Below are 13,591 nucleotides of genomic sequence, written 5' to 3' on the forward strand. Positions count from 1 at the left end.
GTACTCGGGGTGTACACATGGCGTACTCATGAATGAGGAACGCGGGTTCGCGCGCGTACGTTGGGTGTACTCATCATGTACGTGGTGCGTACATTGTTCAGACCAAAACCTTAATTTTGAGGGTTTGCACCCTATATAATCCTCTTTATGGCCCCAAGACCTTCAACCTCATCAGCCTCCGCCTAAAAATTGTCCCTCTAGCTAACCCTAATCGTGGAGAGTGCACCTTGAGCTCATTTTTGTGTTTTAGTGTTCTTGAAGAATAAGAAGGTGGAAGAAGGACTTTGGAGCTTTGAAAAAGTTTGGATCTGGGATTCTCACCTTGCTAGCAACCTTCAGGATGTAAAAAGCTCCTAGCTCTATCATCTTTCCTTATAGACTTAGTTATTCCTTCATTAAGGGCATTTTTTGGTTCCAACCTTGGTGATTCTTGAGCATGGCATGCTCTTAACCAAATAAGTCGTCCTTTCAGACTCATTGAGGGGTCTTCAGTCATAAAAATGAGATCTTGATGCTTAGTTCTTCCTCATGCATACTCTAGATTGTATTTAGGGATTAAGAAGTGAGGATTGCTGGTATTAAGCACTTAATGGACATGCAAAGTCATAAAGTTGGAAACTTTATGTGTTACATCCCAAAAATTTCAACAAATTTAAACCTTTCAAAACAACCCATTTACTAATAATAGTGTTTACAAAACCATTGTTTCCAAAACATAATTTAAAATCTGTCTCCCAAGATCCAATCAGTTGTAAAACCAAACATGTGTATGGTTATGCCTTTGCCTTGCCACAACCATTTGAAGCACCTGAAACAATAAACTGAAACTGTAAGCACAAAGCTTAGTGATTTCTCCCAAAGCACATCTGCATACACATAACAAACAAATTACATGCACAAATACTCATGCCTGGCCCAATCAGCCTCGGGTTGGAATACCAGACATGTCCACGATGGGCCTAGTCATCCTTGGGATGGAATGCCCTCGCCCTTTGACTAGGCATGTCTACAATGGGCCCTGACCATTTTAGACCAGCCTCCATATCTTGAAAACCATAATCTTGCCCTTAGACTTTGTTTTGGTGTTCTTGAGATCTTGTGAAGCATTTTGGTGTGTTTTTGTGTATCTTGAAGTTATAGAAGAAGATTTAAGACTCATTCTTTGGAAAAGAGCTTAGAGATCCAGATTTAGCTTCTTCATTTCGTGACTTTTGAGGTATAAAGTCCATAACTTGTCAACTCCTTGTATAGATCTTATCTTGGGCTTGTCTACGGCTATTTTGGTCCCTTTTGGTTGGTCCTTGTGAGCTAAGGCCATTTCAGAAGCTTAACCTTTTAGATATGGACATTTTAGCGGTCCCTTAAGCATAAAAATGCAAACTTATGGTGTATATGAACTCATGCATGTGTTAAGGCCCCTTTGTTAAGCTCTTTTGAGGTCTAGAGCCCCATTAAGCCATGCATACACGTAAAGTTGTCAACTTTACGTGATAAATCATCTTTTGGGACATGATCTAAGTGTATAGAGTAGGGGTTGAACGGATTAAGTGCTTATTGATGTTGGGTGGCCAACTGGGGAGTGGGCACCAATGCCGACCCAAGGTTTAGTATGTTAGGGTGCTAGATGTCTGAGGTGAGACTTTCTCACCAGCAACTAGAGAGTTATCTGTAAGATTCAACAGTATGAGGTAAGTCTTTCTCACCATGGTTAGCAGGTCAAAGGAACCAATGCCAACCCATGGTTTATTATGTTAAGGTGCTAAATGTCTGTGTGACTCTTGCAAGTGTATGTGTTTGCATGCTTAGTGGGCGAGGCCCAATGGGTAATATGTATGTTATTGGTTGTTATACTTGTATGTTTGTATGTTGGGCGGGGCTCGTTGTGAGAGTTACGACAAGGTCCGTTATACTCAGTGGGCGGGACCCATTATGCGAGTTAGGGCGAGGCCCGTTATAGTCAGTGGGCGGGACCTGTTACACTCATCACTCGGGGCCCATTGTATGTTTGATATGCGTGGTATGTGGTATTTGGGAGAAACTCACTAAGATTCATGCTTACGGTTTTCAGTTTATGTTTCAGGTACTTCTGGTGCAAAAGGGAAGAGCTTGGGGTGATTGCAGTGCACACACTGTTAAAAAATAAGGGATGAAAAGATTGCTTGGAATCTCTGAAAGTCGCGATTCACTATCAAATTGAAGTATTCGATGGTACAGATCGAACACTCAATTGGATGAAATTCAGAGAATGAAACCTGAGAATGTATTTGATAATGTTCTTCAAGATGTACCAGAAAAATGACCAAAAAACGAATATATATTCCTGTCTGAAAACTGTCAATAGACAGTTATAAACTGTTATAAAACTTCCAAACCTGTCAAAAACGGATCTCTGCCCCTTGGACCCCGCCAGGGGCTGCCGTCCCTGGGACCCCGCTCCCAGGGGCGCTGCCCCCGGACCCCCGTTCGTTTAGGAGCTTCGCCCCTAAATAACAATGTACTTTGAATCTTGAAAAATTTGAACAGTGTGCACTCCTACACCATCCTAACTTGTTCAATATTCAACAAGATTATTTTTGATCAACAAATTTAATCCTATTACACTTAAATAATATTTGATGATATAAAATCACTAACACACACGATATTGTTATGTATTTCATGATGACTCTGATATTTTATGATGTTTTGATACATTTGTTTCACTTGGGATTTACGATGATGTTTTGGGATAATGTTTTTATTAATTGAAAAATGAAATTTTTGGGTCTTAAAATTTAATTGAAAAATGAAAATTTTGGGTCTTAAAATTTGTGACGTCACACACATGTGATACTAAATCAAAACTCATTGTTCTAAGTAATTGCAAAGTTCATTTTTTTAAATTGCTACTTTGTGTTTGACTTTTTAGTGGCTTTAGGAGTAAGTGAGATTGTAGGTTGTTGCTTCGGATACATAATTAAGCCTTCAATGCATCCTGCAATAGAAAATTGCCAAAAGGTCATCTAAATTGTGGAGTTTAGTTGATCAATGATTCAGACACAGAGAGACATCGAACGCAAGTAAATTAGCCAACAATGAACTCCTCTAGGCTAAATATAGGTGGCGTTAAGTGCGCGTATGTGCGTTTGATCCGATTTAAAGCATCCCGGGAGTAAAAAGAAGCATGGGTAGCATTGTCCATTTACTTCTTTTTAATAATGATAATGATTTTAAGTTGGAAAAAAGATTATAAGATGTTTAAAAGTATTAAAAAAATAGGATTTTTGCAAAATATTTTGAATGTTTATGCAAAATAAATATAATATTTATAGATTAAACCCAACAAATATAATATTTTGCAACAAATATAATATTTTGCGATTTAGCAAAGACAAATACAAAATTCTCCTATAAAAAGATGGGTTATCAATTATAACTTTACGAGGACTTTTTAGTATTTTGGTTGGAACCAAAATAAAAGAGAAAAACACTATAAAACCCTATGTATTTTACTGAATGCCTAAATAAACCGTTATATTTATTTTATGTCCATTTTAATCATTATTATTTCTCACCTTTATTGTTTTAATAAACCTACTCGGTCATCCTTACAGAACCAGTAGCAAAATTGTTTTGCATCTAATTCTCCTGCTTCGTATATTACGATCTCCTTCCTCTTCTTCTTTTACGTTTGTTTTCAACCTTAAATAATTGAGCTCTCCCATTAGCACTGATAATATATGGTCCATTAGCATGGCATGGATAGCTCTGGCGCGCCAGCCTCGCCTGGCGCTACCTTGCCAACCTTGCTGGGGACTCCCTTGCCAGCCTTGTTGGGGACTCTCTTGCTGGCCTGGCCGGATCCTCCCCCGCCAGCCCTGCTGGGGACTCTCCTACAGGCCCGACTCGACGCTCCCTTGCCAGCCTGATGACACATGGTTTATATGAGCGAGTCCAGTCCAATGTCATTGGCCGCTTACCAATAACATCAGACTGGGGGGACTTGATGATATATGGTCCATAAGCATATCCTAGACAACTCTGGCGTGCCAGCTTCACCTGACGCTCCCTTGTCAGCCTTGCTAGGGACTCCCTTGCCAGCCTTGCTAGGGACTCTCCTCTTGGCCCAGCCTGGGGACTGGACTTTTGTTACAACTGGCAAAATTAGGTTAAGATGTGAATTCTCGTACAATGTAATCTCCTTGAGTAACCTTACAAAATCTCATCTAGCGAAATTCAAAACTTCAATGCCATTTAAGTTCATACTTGCATATATTGTGATTCAAACCTAAAACTCGATCCAATAAGCCAAACTCAATCATTTTGAGCCTTAGCCCAAGGACTTTCGACCCAAATCTCTTTTTGGGCCAAGTCTTTCTTATTGGGCCGAAAACCATTCCATTGTTTTTCATGGGCCGAAAACCCATTTCCTTTGCCATTTTGGGCCGTAAACTCTCATATGGGCCCATTGGGCCGAGAAATTTCCACATTTGGGCCTTGTAATTTTAAGGGTATTCAAATTCTAGCCCAACACACCTCTTATTCCCTCTTCTTACCCTAATTCTCAGTTTTATAAAAAAAAGAGAAAATATGGGATAAGGTTATGGAGACACCTCATGTTTATTTAGAGGATATCTAGGCTAATTACCCAAACTAAGTATTAATCCTCCATGTAATAACCCCATGTCTAATCACCCTCTTTCTTCTTCTTCCTCTCCTTATCTCGGACAAACACACACCACCATCATTCTCACTTCACTTTCATCACTATCCAACTTCATTCTATCATATTTCCCTCTCAATAACTCAAGAAAATTCTCCCATCTTCTTTCTCTAAATTTGTGTGTGTGTTCTTCAAGAAGTCTTCTTCAAGATCCATAACTTGGTAAGTTCTTGTCTAACTCAAGAGTTTTACTTCATGTTAATGCTAAACCATTCCATTTACACAGTTTGTTGTGTGTAAAACTCTTAGAAACACCACCATTTTGAAAACCTCACCAAGAACACAAGTTAGACTCGAAATCCCCCTCTTCAACTTCTTCTACATCTCGAAAACTCCAAGGTGAGCTTCACACCCCCATATCTTTCGTATTTTTCATGTTTTCAGGGGGAGGATACAAGTCAACTCTCGTTTAATTGTTGGATATTTGCATGTACCATTGTGTTTTGTGTTTTACTTTTAGATCTTTACTTGAATATGAAGTTTATCACTTAGATCTTCATAAAAACAATGATAAAAGTATGTGTTGTCATATATATTACATATAAACTTGTAGATATGGGATTATACACTCAAAATAGCAAAAATAAGTGTTGTGTTCAAACATGTGTACCCTAAACTCAAAAATCAGCTTTTAACATAAACGTTTTGGTCTAATTATGGACTATTTTGACCACCTTAATTATAATATTTTTCAAAACTGTTTTACATGAAAAAAGTTCAGGTTTATACCTTCAAAATGACTACTAGCACGCATCCATATGATTTTTCTACAATTTTTGGCGATTTTTACAAAACTGTCTATCATTTCAGGAATGATTTCAGACTAGTTTGTGAAGATGAACATTTTCACACTGGTTTGAGGCCATTAAAAATCTTAGTAAAAATTATGAATAAAGTAGACTCATTTTCAAAACTCTTAGAGTTTACGAATCTAAATTTCGACTTACGATGATTTTTCTATAATTTTTCTAAAAACAAGGACAGAAAAGTCAAAAACAAGAAATTATTTTTATCATGCTAAAAGTTCTTATACCTGTGTTAGATGCAAGTTTGTATAATTTATATAGACTTTTAAAATATCTTGACATGTTAACTTATAAGTATTTAATATATATATATATATATATATATATACACACACACACACACACACACACACATATTCTTTCCTTTATTGGGCCTGGAAATTAATTTACATGTTTAGTGGGCCTTAGTGTCCTTTTGCATGTTTAGTGGGTCTTAGTGTCCTTTTACATGTTTAGTGGGTCTTAGTGTCGTTTTACATGTATATTGGGTTCGGGATATATATTCATATTCCTTTTGAGCCTGGAAATATTATGCATATTTAATGGGCCTTAGTTGTCCACTTACATGTTTATTGGACCTGGAATATACCATATATGTTTTTTTTCGTGTAAATTCGATTAAGGATCTAGTGAGACGTGTTAGTTGGGACCTATTGAGTGTACGATCGTATCCTGTAGTTATAACCAGAGTCTCCTGGAGGGAGAGCGAGAGTTTGTGTATACATTTATACGGGGGTGACACCCCACACCTGAGCTGTTCGCTACAGTTAGACTAGGCCAGTCTAGGGTGACAAAACCTTATTCTATTCCGCCGGCGTCCAACAACTCTATGACAGGCGAAATTTTCATTATCTAGTATGGTTATAACGGCTCACTTGGAGAAATTAACGTTATAAAATTTATGAGAAACTTTCTTTTTGGATAAAACGGTAACCTATACGCACTGGTACTCAACCTCGGGGGTTGAGATTCCAACATTCTCTTACGCATACAACATTGGGTTGTATGGGATCATTGTCTTTCTATTCTCGCAAACATTAACACACATGCATTAATATAAGATCGGACACAAATATTTCAAACCATTTCTTTTTAGAATTTATCGGATTTTCTGGGAATATTCGCTTCACTTTTACAAACAAAAGATAACCTAGGACAGACATGCATATATTCACAGTTTTAGAACGACACTTACAAATTATTTTATAGAAAATATCGGATTTTCTAAAAACACTATGAGAACTACTCTAAACAAGTACAAAACCATTTTATAAAAAAATGCTTATGAACTACTCTAAACTTCAACTTCTCGTTTAGTTGTCCCTGGGGCGGCTCTAATGGCCTTGTTTGTTGTGACCTCACAGATTTGTCTCCGGCGTAGAAGCACATCCTCAATGTAAGTGGTCGGAGCCGATGTCGCATCAAGCACATAAAGACAAGTGAGCCCAGGGACAAAAAAGTAACTCGACACTATCTTTTCAACCTCGTTTAGGCTACCCGGAGTGGGCGTCTTTGAAGACGTGTGATGCTGAGGTGGCGCGATGGAAGATTCGTGAACACCGCCCCAAGGGCCGATGTTCTGGGTGTGATGTGACTCGGAAGACGGAAGGAGACGAAGAATGAGAGACGAGTAAATTGCCAACGGTCATTTTGACCATTTTGTTGTTGTAGCCATTGCACTTTAAAAAAAAATTCAGTGTTGCAGGTAATCAGGTATTTAAATGGAGGAAGACGATGGAGAGGTCATTTAATCAGGAAGAAGGAGACACATTTTTCAACAATTGTCAATTATAGTCCCTTGAGTTTGGGTCAAAAGCAGAACAAACATCATTCTTTAATTTTCTTTCTCAAAACTGGTTTATAAAATGTACAAATTCCACCATAGACTTTTATATTATTATTATTATTATTATTATTATTATTATTATTATTATTGTCTATGATTTTATTAATTATGTTTTTTATTTAATTTAATGTTAAAATAAAGATAAATATTTTGGAGTGGTGACCATTTCCTATGTGTAGTGGGTTGGGTGTGAAGCTGACGTGGCATAGATGTGGCACCACTCGGTGGATTGGTAGTGACCACTGCCCACAGCCTTATCTCTAGTTCCACCAGCTCGAAGACTGCACCAGCTTCCACGGTTTTCATTATGTTTCTTCCCCAAGGGCACACGTCGATTAACATTCTTAAGACTGCTTCTGTTGCTTGTGGTGAGGTTCTTTTCTTTATGATGTTTATTGTTTGTTTAGAGAAACTGAACCTTAATCTCTCTAAAACACTGTGAATGGAATGGAATGAAGATTAGAATGGAATAAAAAAATGAACAGTTACAGCAGCTGCACAGGGAGATCGATTCTGTACAGGAACATGTTGATTATGGAACAAGGACAAAAAAAAGAACATGACCAATCACCAATTTGTTAACTTCTAAGAACATGACTATAATTAAAACTTGCATTAGTAACAATGTGGACAAGAACTGCTCCCCTGAAAAATAACTTCAAATTTTGGAGTCAAACAAAAGAGAAACCATAACATTTTTATGTTGCAATTTTTTTTCGATGTTGACGATTTTGCCCTTGATGATCATTTGGGTTTTTAGCACACCAAACAACCATCATTAACAAAAAAATGATTATAATTACATGTTTTCATAAGTACATTTTTCTGTTTTTTATGATGTTGATGATTTTGCCCTTGGTGAGAAATTAGGTTTTTAATACACCAAACGACCACCATGAACCGAAAATTAAGTATATTTACATGTTTTTGTCCAAACCAAACAAAACTAAATAGAAAGAAACTTAAATTGACCAAATAAAAGAAACAATTGCGAATGAAACAAACACATTACAAGTTGCATTTTTGTTAACGACCACTATCGTGTGTGCCCTGCAATCACCCCAATACATGACAGTTAAGATTTTTGAACTGATGTCTTCATGTTGAGCAAATACACCAATTTCACGACATATTGCTTCAGTTGTGTTCTTGTTATCTCATGTTATCACAATCACTTGAATCCCAACTGCTCTGCAGTCTTCAATGGCTTGTCTAACTTCCTTACATGGAGGATCCTTCACAGATAAATCAATACCGCAATTTACTTTAAGACATTGTACTTTTTAAATCTAAGCATAGAAATGAAGACTAAGCATATAGCTGAGTCCAACTAAGCCAACAAAGATCAAGTTACTTTCGGTTGAAGAGTAATTTGTTGGATCAAGTAAAAGGTTATAAGCAGGATGATCTTCATCACCATTATATATAGTGAATTGTGGAGGATCTTCTTTGTATGCAAAACCCAAAACATGTAATGCAGAAGAGGAAAGCTCGTTAAGGCTATCTAAGATAGCTTTTTTGACTTGTTGTTCTTTCTTTGACTTGTTGTCAAGTTCCACAACAGAACCATCAAGTAGTTGGATGTAGGAACTCATTTCCAACGAGAACTCATGCCTTCGACAAACACATTAAACAACAAAGCTTGATTGATTACCTTGTTTTCGTGAAGCTTCCCCTAATCGACAAAGATTTATGCTCGAGCATGCTTCCTTTCTTCTTTTCAGTATGTTCGATGGCAGCCTATAAATGACGAAGGGTTTTCCCTTACAGTGATAAGAAACGTATATACGGTTTACCAGATAAATTAGAGAGGTTAGACGGTTTTGATATTAATAAGGGTTAAAGTGGACATAAAATAAATATAATGGCTTATTTAGACATTGAGGTAAAATACATAGGGTTTTAGAGTGGTTTTCCCAAAATAAAAGAAGTCACTTTGCAAAATTTGAATCTAATTTTGGTTTTCCTAATTTGTAAAATTTGAATTTAATTTTAAGTGTTTTTGCTTAATTCAGTTTGATCCAAACAATTTTTTTTAGTGATCCAAAGGAAAAAACTAGACCGTTTGATATAGATATCCCTTAATTAATTATAAACTTTTTTATAATAATTATATTTTTCAAGTAAAAAAAGACAAGCAATATATTTTGGAGTAAATTACACGAACGGTCCCTCTATGGTTTGGGGTAGTTTGCACGTTTGACCCTAATTTATTTTTTTAACTCGGAAGGTCGACTGTTTGTTTTTGTTACCCGCTTGATCTCTGTCTTATCTAAAAAAAACATTTTGGCATTGATTTTTTAATTTACTTAAATAAATACACCCCAATCCCACTTCCACTTCAATCTCACCTTATCTTATCTTATTTTCCTTACCTCATCTTATTTAAATAAATTAAAAATAAAGGGCAAAATAGTCTTTTTAGATAAGACAGGGACCAAACGTGCAACAAAAACAAACTATAGGGACCTTTCAAGTTCAAAAAATAAGTTAGAGAACAAATGTACAAATTACCCTAAACCATAGGGACCATTCATGTAATTTACTCTCTACTTTGAAAATACATAATTTTTTTTCAATTGAAACCGAGTCGATACAGTTAGAATTCAACTGTGATTTAAGTTTCATCAATAACGAATTCAAACTGGTTTGATGGCATGGATTAAAACTTAAAAAGAAGATCAAACCAAGAAAATCGAAAACTCAACCAATGAACACCATCCTTGTGGCTAATTACCTAATTCGTCTTTTTTCATCCACTGGTTTCAAACTTGTCTTATTAATTCGCGCTTTGCAATGTGTTGCCGTTAATTTCTCCCCCTTCTTCTCCAATCAAAGTTTCTTATTTCTCCATCGAATTGAACACAGATTTTGAAATATTCTGAAGGAATCATGAACAAAATGAAATACATTCGTCTTTCATCCACCAGTAGCATCCCGAAAACCACAACAAGCAATTTAATCACAGCCAATAACCAAAAAGCGTCATGGTGGACCCAGATCTTCGATCCAGGTGGCCAGTTCATTTCCAGATGGAACCACATGTTTCTAATCACCTGCCTCATGGCCCTTTTCGTTGATCCACTTTACTTTCTTGTACCAGAGATCTCAAAGGAGAAATACTGTATGCGATCTGATTATGGTTTTGCAGCAATCATCACTGTTTGGCGTTCTCTCATTGACGTAATCTCCTTTATCCATATTTTTATCAAGTTCCGAACAGCTTATATTGCCCCAAATTCAAGGGTTTTTGGGAGAGGTGATCTTGTTATGGATCCACGCAAAATTGCTTTACGCTACTTAAGAACTGGTTTTTCTGTTGATTTTGCTGCTGCTCTCCCATTGCCTCAGGTTCATTCATAATTTCATATTCTCCATTTTCTTTAATTTTTATATTGTAACAATTGGTTAATCACCATGATTTTTGATTTTTGCAGCTTTTCATTTGGTTTGTGATTCCAGCTGTGAGAAGTCCTACAGCAGCTCACGCCAACCATTCGATTTCTCTGGTTATCATCCTTCAATATATCCCACGATTATTTGTCATATTTCCTTTAAATCAACGCATTACAAAAACTACGGGTGTAATTGCCAAAACCGCATGGGCGGGGGCCGCTTACTACATCATGCTCTATATGCTCGCTAGTCACGTAAGCAACCAAACTCCAATCTCCAATCTATGGATGTAATAAAAAAAAAAGATGAGAATCCATATGTGTTGGTATACATATATAGATATATCATGTATTATTTAATTTGATTTTTATGATATCTATCAGTGCAGGTTATTGGAGCTACATGGTATTTATTGGCTATTGAGAGGCAATATTCATGTTGGAAAGAAGAATGTGCGAAAGAGAAGAACTTGAGTAATCCCTGTAACCGTGTTTATTTTGATTGTGACCATGTGGACGAGCCTGGACGTGATGCTTGGTTAAAACAAACTCAGGTTTTGGCTAATTGTGTTTCCGAAAATAGCCCTATTAATTTTACATTTGGGATGTATGGCCCTGCTTTCGCTGAAGGAGTCACATCCGCTCCATTCTTCGAAAAATACTTCTTCTGCTTTTGGTTCGGCTTAAAAAGTCTAAGGTATACCTCATCTCATCTCATATATCTAATTATGTTAACCAATGTCTATTCCCATGTACATTTTGCTATTTGCAATCTCAGCCACCTAATATGGATTTTGCTCATTTTGGGTCCACCTATCTGTTGTGTATGTGGGCCAATAATAATAATAATAATTATTATTTTGCATCGGCTCTAATTTGTTTAAAGTTTATGGTGTGCAGTTCATATGGGCAAAATTTGGAGACGAGTACAAGCACGGGGGAAACGCTTTATGGTTGTGGTGTATGTCTTGGAGGCTTAGTTATATTCTGTTTGCTTATTGGCAATATGCAGGTATAAAATTTTGCTTCTCTTTATACTTTCAGCTGATTTTAGGGTTTCATATGATTTTGAATATTTGTGTCGTGAAGACGTACCTACAATCGACAACTGCAAGACTAGAAGAATGGAGGGTCAAAAGAAGGGACACTGAAGAATGGATGAGACACAGACAGTTGCCACCAGATTTACAGGATAAAATCCGTAGATTCGTTCAATATAAATGGCTTGCAACCAGAGGAGTAGATGAAGAAGACATCCTTCGTGCTTTACCCTTGGATTTACGACGTCAAATTCAGAGGCATCTTTGTTTGGCTCTTGTTCGTCGTGTAAGTTTTTGTTCAGTTAAACAAAAGCAGAAAACAGAAGGGAAGAGAATGTAATGAATGAAAATGGAACAAAAACTGCAGGTACCTTTCTTCTCGCAGATGGATGATGATCAGCTTCTACACGTGATATGTGAACACCTAGTTCAATCGTTAAGCACGAAAGGCCAATATTTGGTTCGAGAAGGGGATCCGGTGAACGAGATGACATTCGTGATAAGAGGTCAGCTCGAGAGCTCGACGACCAATGGAGGGCGATCGGGATTCTACAACTCCATCACTCTGAAAGCGGGTGATTTCTGTGGCGAAGAATTACTGACCTGGGTTTTAACCCCCGATTCAAACGTTAACCTCCCGTCGTCGACTCGAACAGTAAAAGCCCTAAATGAAGTGGAAGCGTTTGCACTTCGAGCAGAAGATTTGAGATTTGTAGCGAAACAGTTTAAACGACTTCATAGCAAGAAGCTGCAACACGCTTTTAGGTATTACTCGCATCAATGGCGGACATGGGGAGCGTGTTATATACAGGCGGCGTGGAGACGGCATAAGAGGAAGAAACTAGCGGATGAATTGGCTAGGCAAGAAGGGTTGTTTCAGTACTATTATGGTGATGATAGTAATGATCAGAATGTGCAGCATTTGGGAGCGACGATATTGGCGTCGAGATTTGCAGCGAATACGAAAAGAGGGATTAGTCACACAGAAACGGTTGTGGGTTCTGGTTCCTCGAGCTTAGAGATGCCCAAATTGTTCAAGCCGGATGAACCTGATTTCTCTTGAGTTGATGAAGTCAGGATTTGCAGTTTGTCACTTTGTCCTTTTGGGGGATCCGATCACCCATTATTTGACGAGTAACTTTTGTTACGAGAGTCAAAATTTGGACATTTGCCGATGCCAGGCCAATGCGACTTGCTTTTACTGATTCTATTGTGTTTTAGAGTATCGGCTTTTTTACAATGAGTTTTTTGTTAAACAAAAAATCAATTTTTTCATAAAGTTTATTTATGAATTCTACCAATAATAATTTATGAAATAAATAATTAGAATAGTATTAAAAATACTAACAAACTCTATTCATTGAACTTACATCCTTTGTATTTGATATTTTCGGTTTCTTTGTGCCACAAACTATGAAACTACTCAATAGAACCCAACAGGTCAGTCATAATAATGTTATGACTCCAAGATCTATAGATATTGTTTTTAAAAGAATTAGTTTTGTCATCCAAAAAAGGATTGTGACACAGTTGTTCGTTTCCCCGCTACGTCTATGTAAAATTTTCAAGTTATTTTTATAATTTCAATACACATACTTATAAATTTACAAAGTTATGTTAAAAAACTTCAAATAAAATAACCTACCACAACCTTTTTTAGATGCTCTTATTTGTCTGGAGTGTGATTTGAATTTGTAGCGAAGTATAAAAACTACATTGATCAAGGGCGGACCTAGGTTGTTTCCGGAGGGTTTTGGGCCTGCAATAAATTGTCATGCCCGTTTCTCCACTTTTTTGTTTTC

At 37.0% G+C, this 13,591-nt stretch overlaps 1 protein-coding gene and 1 long non-coding RNA gene across 2 annotated transcripts; one reads left to right on the forward strand and one right to left on the reverse strand.

Moving 5' to 3' along the window:
* Positions 1 to 8,210: 8,210 nt before the first annotated feature.
* Positions 8,211 to 12,292, reverse strand: LOC145081296 (uncharacterized). The gene is made up of 3 exons (XR_013695865.1): positions 12,161 to 12,292; positions 9,009 to 11,031; positions 8,211 to 8,589 (listed from the first exon to the last, which is right to left on the reverse strand). It is a non-coding gene; the product is annotated as an uncharacterized LOC145081296 (long non-coding RNA).
* Positions 10,247 to 13,073, forward strand: LOC145081280 (putative cyclic nucleotide-gated ion channel 16). Its single transcript, XM_079023232.1, has 6 exons — positions 10,247 to 10,705; positions 10,792 to 11,004; positions 11,139 to 11,446; positions 11,650 to 11,761; positions 11,839 to 12,075; positions 12,157 to 13,073. Exons 1-6 carry the CDS (start codon positions 10,247 to 10,249, stop codon positions 12,850 to 12,852), a joined length of 2,025 nt encoding a protein of 674 aa, XP_078879358.1. The 3' UTR covers positions 12,853 to 13,073.
* The last annotated feature ends 518 nt before the right edge of the window (positions 13,074 to 13,591 follow it).

This window comes from Lactuca serriola, chromosome 1 (assembly GCF_051521515.1).
Source record: "Lactuca serriola cultivar US96UC23 chromosome 1, Lser_US96UC23_V15, whole genome shotgun sequence".
Classification (NCBI taxonomy): Eukaryota; Viridiplantae; Streptophyta; class Magnoliopsida; order Asterales; family Asteraceae; genus Lactuca; species Lactuca serriola.